At 32.7% G+C, this 14,688-nt stretch overlaps 1 protein-coding gene across 1 annotated transcript; it reads left to right on the top strand.

The window, feature by feature from the left end:
* Positions 1-4,518: 4,518 nt before the first annotated feature.
* Positions 4,519-12,392, top strand: LOC132722092 (uncharacterized). Its single transcript, XM_060706519.1, has 4 exons — positions 4,519-4,722; positions 6,562-6,751; positions 8,245-8,343; positions 9,480-12,392. The coding sequence occupies exons 1-3, from the start codon at positions 4,621-4,623 to the stop codon at positions 8,340-8,342; spliced, it is 390 nt and encodes a 129-aa protein (XP_060562502.1). The 5' UTR covers positions 4,519-4,620; the 3' UTR covers position 8,343; positions 9,480-12,392.
* Positions 12,393-14,688: the final 2,296 nt, after the last annotated feature.

Below are 14,688 nucleotides of genomic sequence, written 5' to 3'. Positions count from 1 at the left end.
CGACAGGTTTCATTCCTCTCCAGTTACAGAATTACTGCAATGTGTCATTTCAAACGAATCTTTATTAAATATGTTCTTTATGTTTTACGAGCATACTAAGTTCTTATATATGCTTATCTTCTTGACGAATCCGTACAGTTATATAATTAACCACAATATTCAGAAAATAATGTCAGCACAAATCACTTTGGCATTATGGTAAAATTGATTTGAAACTACTTAACAGTTTATTTTTGGACATTTTATTTATGGATACAGGGCGAAATCAAATTTGCGTCATAATTGAAAAAAAATATCTTCAATGTTCTATTGTTATTAGTTTTCATTGAACAGACAATGCACATGCAATAAATGGCTGATTTTTCTATTTTTATTATCATATTTTTACTACGTGACTAACGTAGAAAGGATGATCTTGTTGTTGTTGTTGTTGTTGTTTTGCATATTTTGACATGTGTTTTTAAAATGTAAAAATTGATTAAGAGTATGAAAGATGCTTATCAGATAGATAGAGTGGCTCTAGAAGTGATATTTAATTTATCTTAGTGCTCGCCAATTTTTTTAAGCCAATCACCGACGAGGATTTTTCAAATTTTCAGGTTTCAAATCTTAATAGAACAGATTTTATATAAACTGGACGTTTTATATTATAAAACGCAAGTGGGCGGAGCTAAGTTTCGAAGAGCGCTAAAGTGAAATATACGCATGTGCAGAGATCTTGAAGTTTACTCCTACTAATTAATATTTATGCATCATGTTTTTCCCGTACACACGCACATGTATATCTTTCACTACGGGCATAGAATTTAAAAAAGGAGGTTCATTGAAATGAAAACAGCAAAATAACAGTAAAAAATGTTTTATTACTTACGGAACCCAGTATTCATTTTTGTATAATTTCCAAATAAAAAGTTCACTTATTCCAAACAAAGTATTGTATGTAATATTCTTGTTTTTTTTTGTAAATATTACAGCCCGTTTGCCGCTGCAAAAACCGAAAGTAGGGGTGTTTTTATTAATTTTACATTTATTTTTGACAATATACTGCCATTTGTCCGAAGATGATATGTATATGAACATAATAAATATGTATGATGCATATATAATCAAGGCTACAGGTTCATTTCAGCCCGAAAAAATATTTCGAGGTGACGGGGCGAGGCAATTACCATGTCGACTTTTTGTAGCTTATTATGAAGTTGCAGTACATTGAAAATCGGGGCACATGACAAATTCAGGCACATAAATTAAAACATTCTAGTGTTTCCGTGGTATACATCTTTTCTTACGTGTCATACCTCCTTTCCTTATTACAATGAATTTTTTACTGCATTGTTATCCATCGCTGGTTTGTTTTTAGCAGAGAATGACCTGTGTATGTTACAAAGAGGGGCACCGTTTGAGAATTATTTCGCAAAGAGGGTACCGATATGGATATGCACCGTGATATTGTCTGATTTACCTAGACGGAATGCCGGGAATAACCTATGCAAAACACGTGACCCGGAAAATGTGTACCGCTACCTTCTTTCCAAATATGGTTATACACATTTAGGCTATCGTGTGACGTCACGCGGTGTGTTGGGCGGAAAAAAATGGGCGGAGCACTAAGCCGGTTAGAGTGCATATTGGATGTTCTTCGTAAATAAGAAAGCTACAGTCGCTTCGCAAGCTCCGCTCCTTTTGAGCTTTCTTATTTACGAAGAACACCCAATATGCACTCTAACCTATACATAAAGGTAGAAAATTGTAAGCAAAATATAAAAAAGTAGTATTTTGGCTTGCATACACAATACTAAATCGCTCTCACTGTACTACATTTATTTATTGCCAAAGTAATATAGAAGCAAAAGATGACTCAGCAATATTGGGAACTCTTTTTGAAACTGTGAAAGGGAATTAAATACAACGCTTAAACTGACACTATTTTTCGGGCTTAATAAAAATAAAACTTAAAGGAATAAACCAAATATATGTTTATCGGTTAATCATAACCCATAAGACTTTCTTTGTTTTAATCAATAAATTTGATCTGTGAAGACCAGACTGGATCTTTAATAAGCGATATGTCACATTCATCAGATGACTCCTGTTAAATGATTTTCGTTCCATTTGAATTTCAATAAATACCCATATTGAAATTCCCATCAACTTGTACAATTAAAAAGAGACCGCAAATGTAAATGAAATCCGCTATATATACACTTACTATTTTGAACTATCCTTTCATATGTAGATCGGTGAATAGATCATAGATCTATCGATACTTTAAAAATGCAATGAAAATGATCACTAGAATATATTCACCAAATTGAAACTTACCAACAGATATATATATTCCGTAAAAATATTAGACTGAACATTAAAAATTGCATGCAAAGTAGGTACACCGAGCAATTTGTATAATCTTTTGCTCTCATTTATAAGATTAACTCTAATATAAAAAGGACAGTTCTATTTTTGTGGTTTAATCGAAACAATAATTTTGAAGTAATGTTTATAAGAATCTAGTAAACTAAATATTCAAGAAATTCATAAGAACATATTAACTATTATATGACGATGTAGTTTTCAAACTGCAAACGTCTATTATAATGAATTTAATGTAAATTTCTTAACCACAAAAAAGCCTATCTCTAGAATTAACGAAAAGGATATCCATTTAACCTCTAATTACGTTTAGTTCATTTATTTAATTTAATTTTGCTTTACAACTGACGTGCCTGCTTAATTTATGTATGAATTACATGTACGTTGAATAGGATAGATGAGGGGAGCAGTGGCCTAGTGGCTAAGGTGTCTGCCTCTCAACCCAGAGATCATGGGTTCGAGCCCTACTCGGGTCACGACCATGTTTCTTAATATGACACCAGTACTGGCTGGTTCCAGGAAGCGGACTCGAAAGTTATTTATATAAGTTGCAAGAACTTGTTTCGCAATCGAGCTTAAATAGATATGTGTAAACCAATAGGATAGATCTAAAACACCCTAATATGGCCAAGGCTTTAATCAAAGCCGTGTTGTGACATGGTTATTCAATATAATCTAGAAAACAAAACCCATAAAAAACACAAATAAGGCTACACTATTTCAGGGTTGTCGTGTTTAACAACCTTAGCTTAAGTTTCCATATTTTTATTCCATTAAATCACAAAGCGTTCACCTAACAATGAATACCGCCGACGTACATGTATGACTCACTGTATATACTTATTTAATTTACATATTTAATGCTGCTGTTCTTTTTACACATGTACTCCTTATGAAAAAAAAAAGTGAAACAAAAGCAACAGAAATCAAAATTTTTATTATTTATGTTGATAGTTGGCATTTAAGTAGGAAACTCATGTCAATTTCGATTTTTGTCTTGTTGTTTGTTTGGTTTTATTTTCCAAAATATTCACAAAATATGGTTTACAACTTTTTAAAGTATATTTCTTCATAATATTTTGTATATTTTCTGTTTCAAGTGTCCCAGTTAAGAAATTCAAACTTTATGTTTTTAGCTAGCCTTTTGGACGTCAGTAGAGTTCTTTAACGTGTTACTTAGTGGGGAATAGACTGTGTAGGTCTTTTTTTCTTCTTTCTTTTTTATTTGATGGTAGGGCCATTTACGAGAATAATAATGCTATCTTCATGAAGGCATGATCGATGCCTTTTAAAGTTGTCATTTGGCGTCTTTTATCACCTCCTAAGCGGAGCTCAATATACATCACAGTAATGTATGTCTGTATTTTCTCAATGGTAACATTCTTTCAATCTCAGGACAAATCGACATAATCCACCGGAGACACGCATTTCAAATATATTTTTGCCCTCCGTTGTGTGTAATATTCTCAACACATCACTAATTCCGCTCACGGGTAATGACATATTTTCATGTGACCAGTGTTAAAATTGGTCAGATTGACATATTTAATTCATATATCTTAACAATAAAGTTTTTGTGCAAAATATTTTAAATCTAGAATTTTACGAAAACAGAACAACATTTTACAAAGTTCTGCAAAAAGCAACAATAGTCCATAAAATATGTGCATACGTCTGAAACAATCATCATTTTCTAAATGTTCTTATTTGTTGAAAAAAAAATTGAGTTACAAAGTAAAAATATTTTGAATATTTAAAATTAAGCAAATTAACATGTAGAAATTTAGATGAACCATGAAAAAACTGAAGTTTAACACCATTTACCGCGATTTAAATGATGACCCACTTTTTTCAAATTGGCCGACATGGTCTACGTCTGGCCCATTAAAATGATTTTGATTGAATGTATTGTTGTTTTCTTGTGTCATACAGCAGAATATACCTATATGTTACAGCTTATGACAATTTTTGTACCACACGTTTCATTTGTTGTTTTCTTTCTTGTTTCAAAACGTTAAGTAACGTGAACTAAGAGTATCATACCACTTTCCGATACTTACATGCCCTTTTTGATGTTTTTGGTTTCTTTCGTCTATATTTATTTCTTCCTGCTCTTTATTTTCCTTTCTGCATATATCATCGCTTTCGTTTCTTCTATCATTACATGCACCAGTGAGACGCTGCATACATCGCGGAAGTGTTTGAAATTTTGAGGAATATACTTTTAGGATATCTAAATAATTTGTGAAAATGTCTTGGGATGATTGGTGCAAGAATATTAAAGCAGCAGGATTTGTTGCAGGTGGAATATATGGAGAGGATGGCTCAGTTTGGGCAGAATTTTGTGATGATGTGAGTGAATATTTAGTAATTTCAGTAAAATTTACTTTATTTGGCCAGGGCTGTTATATGTCCTGCTGAATGCGGAAGTGAATATTATTAGCATTTAAATTTATCTTGTTCTTGAGAGCAATATTTTTTAACACTTATTTAACATCAATTTTAGATTTATTTAACAGTTTATAATTTATAAAACATCAAATGACAAAAAAGATTGGTAGCATAATTTATGGGTTACAGAAATGTCAGACGTTTCACTAGCAAGATGTTTCACTAGCAACCCCACCTGATAAGCCATCGGTGTTCAGAATTTGCCAAAAATCAATACAAAGTGCCTTATTTATCTGATTAAACCGTGACATGACATAACGGTAAAGAGTCAACTCGGCCCTATAGTATACCAACTCGGCATAGGTCACCACGGCACAGGTCAATTCAACTCAAAATTTAGGGTATTTCAATGCCATTATGGCAAGATCTAAGTCATTATGCAATTTCGGCCGCCTTGCTACTAGGCATTATTTTTCCATAATTAGCCACAGGTGCTCGTCGAGTCTTGGTGCCCATATAAAAAAATTGAAGTAAAAAAAAAAAAAAAAAAAAAAAAAAAAAAAAACTATTCTGGGTTGAGTGAAAAAAAAAATGATTTTTTTTTTTCCAATATACTATTACTACGAAAAGGTCACCAAGTCACTGTAACGCTACATATATGGAGCTTTACTAGGACATGCTGTGGAACAACCACAATGTCGAGTTCTGTAACAATACAAGCAATTTTGCTACTCTTTACACATCATGCATTTAGAAAATTTTTAACATTCTTCTTCTACCTTACATACAACCTTAAATAACTTACATTTAAACTCGGACAGTTTGTTAAAATCTTGCAAAATTCCGTTGATGGTCGGCCATTTTGTCAAAAACAAAAGTACAAACCCTACATCGTACTGTTCCGCTCTCCTGGTTTCCTATGACTGCGTTCGCAGAACAGTAGACAACGGTAACCATCAATTTATTGGTTACTGTTGTCTATTTTGAATACTGTATTTATTGATAAAAAAACAACAATAAAACAAAATTTTCTCATATTTATTTTGTGTAAGATCTATCATGTTTCCGAGTTAATCGAAGTGTTAAATTGTATGACAGATATATATAAATTTGTTTACATTGACAACCGTCCGTTTCTTAGAAAGGGCGACAACCAAGATTAGCGGCGATGTCTAACCGCCGTATTTGGGACATTAAAGACGTAAATACTTGGTTGCTGCTCGCCATTATACGATAATGGCCCTCGAGTTCATAATGTTGTTCGGGCCTGCGGCCCTCAGGCCATTATGCACATCTTTGGGCCATAATCGCATATTGGCGAGCAGCAACCAAGTATTAACCTATAAATAATTATTAGGATATAGATTGTTTAATTAATAACATGAGTACGATTAGAACAGAAATTGGAAAAAGTTGGCAGTGTACCTGTACGTTATTGTTTGAAATTAAATTTGTTAAGAAGAGAAATCAAGACAATATATGTTAAATATTGATCCATAATATAGACTGAATTTTTGTGACAATAAATGTAAAATTTTGTATTTAACACTGTTTGTTCTCAAGTAAAGTTGGTCTTTTCTTTAAATTTAAAAAAAATGCCAGTTTTTTAATGACATATCAGTTATATTCATAAATTGTGACCACCTGAAGTGTGGAGAATTTTAAACATATGATAACGTACATACCTACTTTATTTGTGTGAAGTCAAAAAATGTTTATTTTATATTTACAAAGAGACTGTGTAGCAATTACAATATTTTCTAATGTCAAATTTGAGCATAGTATAATTCTAAATTTCAGAATAATCTAAAGTTCTCTGGTGGAGAAATTCAACATATTAAGAAATGTATACAGACTGGTAATCCTAGTGCAGAAAGTGTTCATGTGAACGGAGCAAAACAGATGGTCATTAAAGCTGATTCTTCTGAAGGCCAACTTCTAGGAAAAAATAAAACAGATTCCTGCATAGTAGCTGTTAAATGTTCTAAATGTAAGTATATTTTAGTTTTTTTACCTGTTGCATTCTATGAATTTAAGTTACCAATACCTGTGACTGTCTTTATTGGATTTTTGTAAGTTTTTTTTTCCCACTATGAAAAATTCTTCTAAAGTTTTAATAGACACTAAAGTGATGTGGAATGCACATTTGACAAGATAACCAGACATGGATTTCAAAAACCCTGATGTAAGAAGGAGAATTCAGAAATTGATAAGAAACTTCTTTGAAATGATGGAAATACAATGCCACCACACCCTTTTTCAATATCTTGATATTTTGCATTGTCACCAGTCACCACATTTATCAATTAACTGTGTTTTTGTGTTGTTTTTTTCCTAAGTTCTACCCTGGGACTTGTTGGAAAACTTCATATATTTTTCTAGAACTTGTTGTGTACAGATCTGCAGATCTGCTTGAACCAAAAGTGTTTAACCTTTGTCACAAGGCTAATCTGAACATACAGGAAGTTTGACTAGACCCTATGATATTAACTTGCAGCTCAATTTTTGTATTTTGAAATTTTATGTTGAAATCCCTTAGACTTTAAATCCTTAGACTTAGACTCCAAAGTCAAAATTAGGCCAATCCATAACATAAATTCAGCAATAAGATTAAGGATTAAAATTAATGTCTTTATATTGCTAATGGTGACGGTGATGCTACTATACCGCCAATATAGACCTAGGCCAACCTTAGTCCAGCTTATTAAACTGCGCAACAAGATATTGTGCTATTTTCGTGTCTGGGCAATATCTCTCCTCTCATACACCAGTTTTGTTACATTTTAAATGAAAAACCAGTTGCTTGGTATTTACAGATTTTGTAAACGGTAAAAGTCTAGATTGATAAAAGAATGCATTTAGTTCCAATATTTTCAGAGTGTGGGAGATAAACTACTGCTCTCCCAGCATGTGACACTGAATTGTCTCTCATGAACTAACTTAATCTAAACAAGTCTGCAATATATGCCTTAACTTTTGTTCTGTTTAGTTTATAGGGATCATCTTCCCTTTTCAAGAATTTGAGGAAAGTGAAGAAGGAATGCATATATGGGTTACATAGATCTACAAATAGCAATTTTGGCTTTTAACCCCCCTCTACAGGAAAGGCTGTGTTAGGGCTGCTTCAAGACAGTTTTTACCAAATATTTTGTTGACATCAAGTTTTTAAAGTTTTTTCTTCCCCTTTTGCAAAAATACTGCATGTTGTTAACCCCCAAATTAGAGGGAAGAGCCCAGGCTCCCCCTACCCTATGAAATTGAAAAAAGCCCACAGCTGTTAATCTTCACTGAAATTCCATTAAAATATGATTAAAATTTTACCTTATTTGTTACAGCGTAGCATAAGGTTTAAAAAAAAGAAAACAATTTATCTTTAGTTGTGCACATACATGTATGTGTTTGATAATGATATGCTTAAAGTTAAAGACTTTTTGTCATATTTTTGAGACAAAGAATTAATAAGGATACAATTTTCTTTTACAGGTATTGTAGTTGGAGTAGGAGGTAAAAGTTCAGAACCTCGTTCCCTCTTAGATCCATTGTCAAAATTAGGAGAAAGTTTAAAAGGAAATGGATTCTGATGTAAGTGAAATTTATGATATTTTTCAAAACTCATTTTTTCAACCTTTTATTATCCAGCTATCTTGCGGAACGTCGGTGGTTCTACTCAGGTGCCCGTTCATGCCTGAAATAATGCACTGAAGGGCACCTGAGGTCTTCCTCCACCAGTAAAGCTGGAACGTCGGGATATGACGCTATACTGAGTCGATGTGACGTAAAACCCAAAACGAAACAAAACAAACAACCTTTTATTAGGTGTGCCAAGTGGTTAAGATGTTGGACTAGTAATCTAAGGTTTGCTTGCTGCGCGAGTTCAAACTGTATCAGGGGCAAGTCGTTGTTTCCATGAGCAAGAAACTTTACACTCATTGCTTAGTACTGGTTCAGATTCGAGGAATGGTTTCAAGAATGTTTAAATTAGCTTATAGCTTCCAACACAATCAAACTAAAATAAATTTGTATAATCTAAGTGCTAATTAAAGTTACAAGAAATGATCAATGTATTGATTTATGAACTTCAAAATCCAGTGGCTTCTAATTTTTTTTAAGTTTTCTTCATGCTTTGTTGAAGACCTGATATATTTGCATAATTTTATCTTTGCATAGCTGAACAAGTTTATTATGAAATGAGCAGGTTATGATTTTAAAGAGTTTCATGACACTTCTGAGAATGAAAAAAAGCACACACTGAAAAGGTTATTTTAGTACAGATTATGTACATGATCATATTCTACACTCATGGTACAGAGTGTATAGATGAATTGTTTAAACAGATTTTAACCATATTATACCCTGCTCAGTGTTGTTCAATGCACAAGACTAAGTTTTGTCACCTTAGTGCAATAACTGGTTATCTCCTATTAGATTAAGAAGGACTTAACCCATTACTGCACTAAGGTGACAAAATGTATGTTTAATAATTATGGACCTGTCCTCAGCTTTGCATATGGAAAGCTCCATAAGTAGTTTAGGGGATATCAGTGTCTAAATACATATCTCATGTACTCAAATTGAATAGTAATAGTATGAATTATTGTCATACTACATAGACCAAAGCATTCAAAATGGACATGTCTGACAAACAGTTTTGTTAGGTTACTATTAAATCAACAAACCAGTGGAATAGGTTTTAAAAAAAATTTCTCTTATCATTTCAGGTACATTGAAGTAAGGCCAACACCATTTTCAACGCATTGCCTTCATCTATGCATAATTCAAGCTGTGTTTTTTTGTTTGTTTCCAAATCTCTGATGATTCCTTTATTTTGATTGGTTACTATATTTGACATTACGCACATACTATAGCCTAGTATATTTCATCATCAACTGTTCTGTTGCTACAAGATCAAAAAAGATCAAAATGTATTGTGGATACACTTATTTAATAACATATTAAGCATTTAACAGTAAAAAAGTTAATCCATGTACATACTTTAATGAGCTTTTAAGGTTTTTTTTCCTGAGAATATTTATTTTTAGATTTTCTTTTTATTTTATCATAACAATTTTGGATCTCTTTGGATTTTTGTTGTTTTGTGGGGGGGGGGGGGGAGATGGATGTTACCTAAACAAATTGTTACAGTTGAATTGATTGTGTTAACTTTCTGTAAATATAACATATTACTGTAAATAATCTATTATAATATATTGCCTTAATGAATCACATATAGTGCTATAATACAGTGTACATTTTGAATTGGATATAAATGTAACTTACAATAAATAATGATACAAGTCCCTAAAAATAGTTCCTAAGAATGATGTACTATTAGTTTTCTCTCAGTTTAGAAACAGTCTTTTGTATATGAAAATGTTAATGCTGACATATTGCTATTTTGTGTAGGATTTGGAGCACAAGTAAAATTTTCACATTGTATAATATATACATTATATGCCAAGTTGTTATTTTTTTCATAAAATGCCAAAATAGAGCTGAAATACAAAGATTTGAATAATAGGGGTATTAAACAAAGGATATACATGTATGCTTTGTAAATCATTGCTTATTAGTTATTACATGTGTGTTAACACACATACTGTCTCAAATTTGTGTAACAGTTTTTTCCACCATTTATTTTGTTTACAAATTTTTGGAGATCAGTTTTTAAGGGATATGCTGTAATTAAAGATCTTGTTTTTATTTTTGTAATATTTTGTTGCTAAGTTATTTTTACAAGAATGTTATATAAATCCTATATGTACTGTATCAGTATATGCTACAAGATTCTCTTGCTTATTTGTCATTAACATTATGTCATTAACCTATTCCATACAGTCAGTATAAAATAATGCTACCTTCTGCACTAGGACATTGTGACTTCATTTTTTCAGCAGTATGCTATAGATATGGTAGATGCTCCTGTAAGTCACATAGTACATATCCAAAGGGACCACATTTTCTTGTTGTTGAATTTGTTTATATGTACATCGAAAAAAATATGCCAGAGCTTGTCTTTTAGTGCTTAAATCTTTGTTTGTTAGGATGTTATTACTTTGTTTACTGCCAAGGAAAATCACTGTTAAAATTTTATGACCTACACATGTGTATGATATAAATTTGTACTACAGTGTTACTTACATATAGTCTAATTTGAAAATATCTATGGATTTTTAATAGTGAATAGGTCTCCTGTTGAAGTAGAACTTTTCTTACTTACTTATTTGTTGTTTTAAGAACATTACAGTAAGCAGCTGGGGGTAACAGTGGCCTAGTGGTCTGCCTTTCAGCCCAAAGATGGTGGGGTTCAAGTCCTATAGGGATCATGACTGTGTTTCCTCATGATACCAGTACTGGTTTGTTCCAGGAAGCAGATTGTATAAGCTTGGAACTTTCTTTACAATCAAGCTAAAATAAATATGTTTACATTAAAACTGTATAAACAGTTGACTGTATTCAAATTTGTTAAGACTTCACAGTAGCGCTGGCTGGTCTTTCTTTCATCCAAGCTATTGTATTATCCCTGACAGTATAGTCTGATCCCTAGTTGTAATTTGATATATAACAAGCAACAAAGTTTGTAGGGTCCTTGGTATGTAAACTAGAGTTTTACTACAGCCTGCTAAACTCAGCCTTAAAAAATGATTTGCAAGTGGGGAATACCTGTATTTTTACCAACTCCATTTTAAAACTTGCAGGCAAACTTCTCAATTTATTTCAATATATTTTTTATATATATATTATGTATGTATTGCTATCTACATATCCACTGAGATCATACAACAAGAACTATGTTTATATACATCAAGTCAGCTGTAGTTTTCATTTAATATTTTGTTTCTAGTCAGTTAGAGCAAAGCAGATTTTTTTCTTCATATTGCCCATATTGCATATTATCCACCAAAAAATGTTCATAAAATCATAAAAAATAAAAGCATGAATCAATACTTACCGCAGGAACTTTTTCTAAATGCAATGTCAACAAGCTGATAACATTTGAGCATTTCAAACCTTCCTTGTGTTGTAAATTGCAGATATAATTATGTCGTGTGTACATGTATTACCATAAAATTGTTCAAGACTTTTTGTTTGTTCAGCTGGGAAGTTTATTCACTTTAATATAATTTATTATGATGTGCATAAGGAAGATTTGAATGATGATTTATTTTGATTTATTCTGTTAAGTCCTTTTATACATATTAATTATTTAGACTGATACATTGTACAATAATAGAATGAGGAAAATGTCACCTGTAATTTGCAAATACAGCATATTTGCCTTATTTAAAGGGAAAAATTTTAAGTACTGTACTTCCTTGTAGGCTTATAAAAAATCAAATGTGTGTAATACATGTACATCTTTTTCATTTTAATTTGCACAATCATTGCATCATAATTATACAAGTTTTGATAGGTTCTAGAGATAAGATATGGAATTTCCATGCAATTTCTGATCAATATTTTACCAATAATGCATTTATTTTCTGTTCAATGTAATCTCATAATCCCTCAACTGTTTTATTTGTATCTGGGATGATAAATCTAATATATACTTTTATGTTGATTTTTTTCCCTCTTCATGTACACCAAAATGACTCATTCCAAGTTCTATTCAATAAACAATGTAGTCTTTACTTTAATGGTGTTGTTATCTTTTCAAGGACACAAAATACAAAACAGCGTTGTCACCTTTCCCTAATCTTTTAATTCTGTACTGCTGGATTAAGTTGATCTTTAGTTTAAAATATTTGTTAATAAATTTTCCTGCCATTCTAATTGGTATATTTTGTCATACAGTTTCAGTGAAACCTGAAACCAAAGGTAAATTATTTAAGGAATTTCTTTACTTAAAGATAATTATACAAGACTTCAGATCAAGGAAAAAGATATATACATAGGTGAGATGTGCGCAACACATCCTCTTTATACCCAGGCAAAATCTTGACGTTGCATCACCTTAGGTGACCTTGACCTGGTTCATGTGCATGAAAAAAAGTCTCATAATGAACATTTGTGTCTAAAAAAACTCAATTCATGTTAATTCAAAATTCATCCATGTACGAAGAAGTTATGGCATGGACAAGTTTGGACGCACGCTCAAACACAAACATAAAACAGCCATTTTGACAACTTTGTGGAGCTCAGCCCAAACGGGCTCGACAAGTCCTTAGACCACTTAGCATAAAACTTCAAAGCATAAGCAAGATACTGTGCGGATAAACAAATTTTGATATTCTTATTTGACCTCTTGTGACCTTGACCATGGAGAACATTTATTTTAAGTTATATTAAAATCCATTCACGAATATAGAAGTTATTTGACCTTTGACCCCTAAGTGTGACCTTTGCTACTGACACTAGAATTTTTCACGCGTTTCTCCGCCTAAATATGGAGAATATTTGTCCCAAGTTGTATAAAAGTCCCTCCATGCATGTAGAAGTTACCCTCCAGACACAGATTTTTCACTGACCCCCCATGTGTAACCTTGACCTTTGAGTGGGAGACCTGGATTTTGTGTGTGCAACACTACCCCATTATGGTGAACATCTGTACAAAATTATTTTGTAATCCTTCAAAGAATGAGCAAGATGTAGACTGGACTAAATTTTAATATTTTTATTTGACCTCTGTGACCTTGGCCTTCCTTTTGCACGAGACAACTCAACTCAACATGGTGAACATTTGTGCAAAGTTATATTATAATCAATCCATGTATGTAGAAGTTATACTCTTAAATGAATGTTTTTCTCTGTTCTTTGACCTCTAAGTGTGACCTTTGCCAGACACCTGTAATTTTCGTGTGACACTCCGTCTCTATGGAGATTATTGTCCCAAGTTATATTAAAATCCCTCCATGCATGTAGAAGTTACTCTCCAGACACAGGTTATGCGCTGACCCCAAAGTGACCTTTGAGCGGAGGACCTGGGTTTTGTGTGCGACACACCACCCCATCATGGTGAACATTTGTACAAAATTATTTTGAAATCCTTCAAAGAATGAGCAAGATATAGACCGGACGCAAGCACGGACGCATATGCCAACAGTGGCTACTATTTAAGTCCAACTCGCTGCAAGCCGGCTCAACAAAAACTGTCAATGGAAAAAATAACACCAAATTGAAGCCTTTAGCCTCAATTTGATCTTAATATCTCAAGTTTGTTTGTTTCATTTTACGCCTTTTCCCAACAGTATTTCAGTCAAATAGGCGGGTAGTTTCCTTACCATCGTTCCTGGAGAGTTACACCAGTACTAGACTACCTTGCTCCGCGCTAAACTACCAAAGCATCTCCCGTGGATAGAACCCACGCCAGAGAGGTAACTGGATTAGAAGTCATCGACTCTTAACACCTCGACCACGGAGGCGGTCTCTTAATAACTCTCAAAGAGTCATTCTTAGCTAGTTTCATGAACTGATGAAAAATGTGGTGTTTATAAGTGAAAGGGCACATGAGAGATGTTGCAAATCACATTGTCTCTCATGAACAGAGTCAATAAAACTGAGTGCAATTGTGAACTATTTGCTTTGTTTTCACTGGTCTGGAGGAATGTCCCCTTTTCCAATATTATTCTGTCTGGTCTGAGTGACCTACCTTTTTTATCCTGGTTTGAAAATATTCAAGGGTATTTTTACAAAATTTTCTGTTTATTTAACCAAAAGTGACCTCATTATGTGACCCCAGATGACCCATAGTCATGATAACTTAGCAGTCATCAACATGACAAAACTTATAATATTATACTTATATTTTTTATGTAATTCCATTATTGAATAAGTGCCAGTTTTAGGTTATTGCAATTTTTATTCCATGAATACTTGTACTGCCTCTTAGAATGTACAAGTATCCAATTGTGTAAATGTCCATATAGAAAGCCGGGGCCAAAATGAAACCGAGATGTGTATGACAGAATTTCATGAATCTGTTCAAAC

Source organism: Ruditapes philippinarum, unplaced genomic scaffold (assembly GCF_026571515.1).
Source record: "Ruditapes philippinarum isolate M1 unplaced genomic scaffold, ASM2657151v2 ctg15075_1_1_1_1, whole genome shotgun sequence".
In the NCBI taxonomy this organism is placed as follows: Eukaryota; Metazoa; Mollusca; class Bivalvia; order Venerida; family Veneridae; genus Ruditapes; species Ruditapes philippinarum.
The sequence above is the reverse complement of the archived record's forward strand: the minus strand, read 5'-3'. Positions and strand labels throughout refer to the sequence as shown.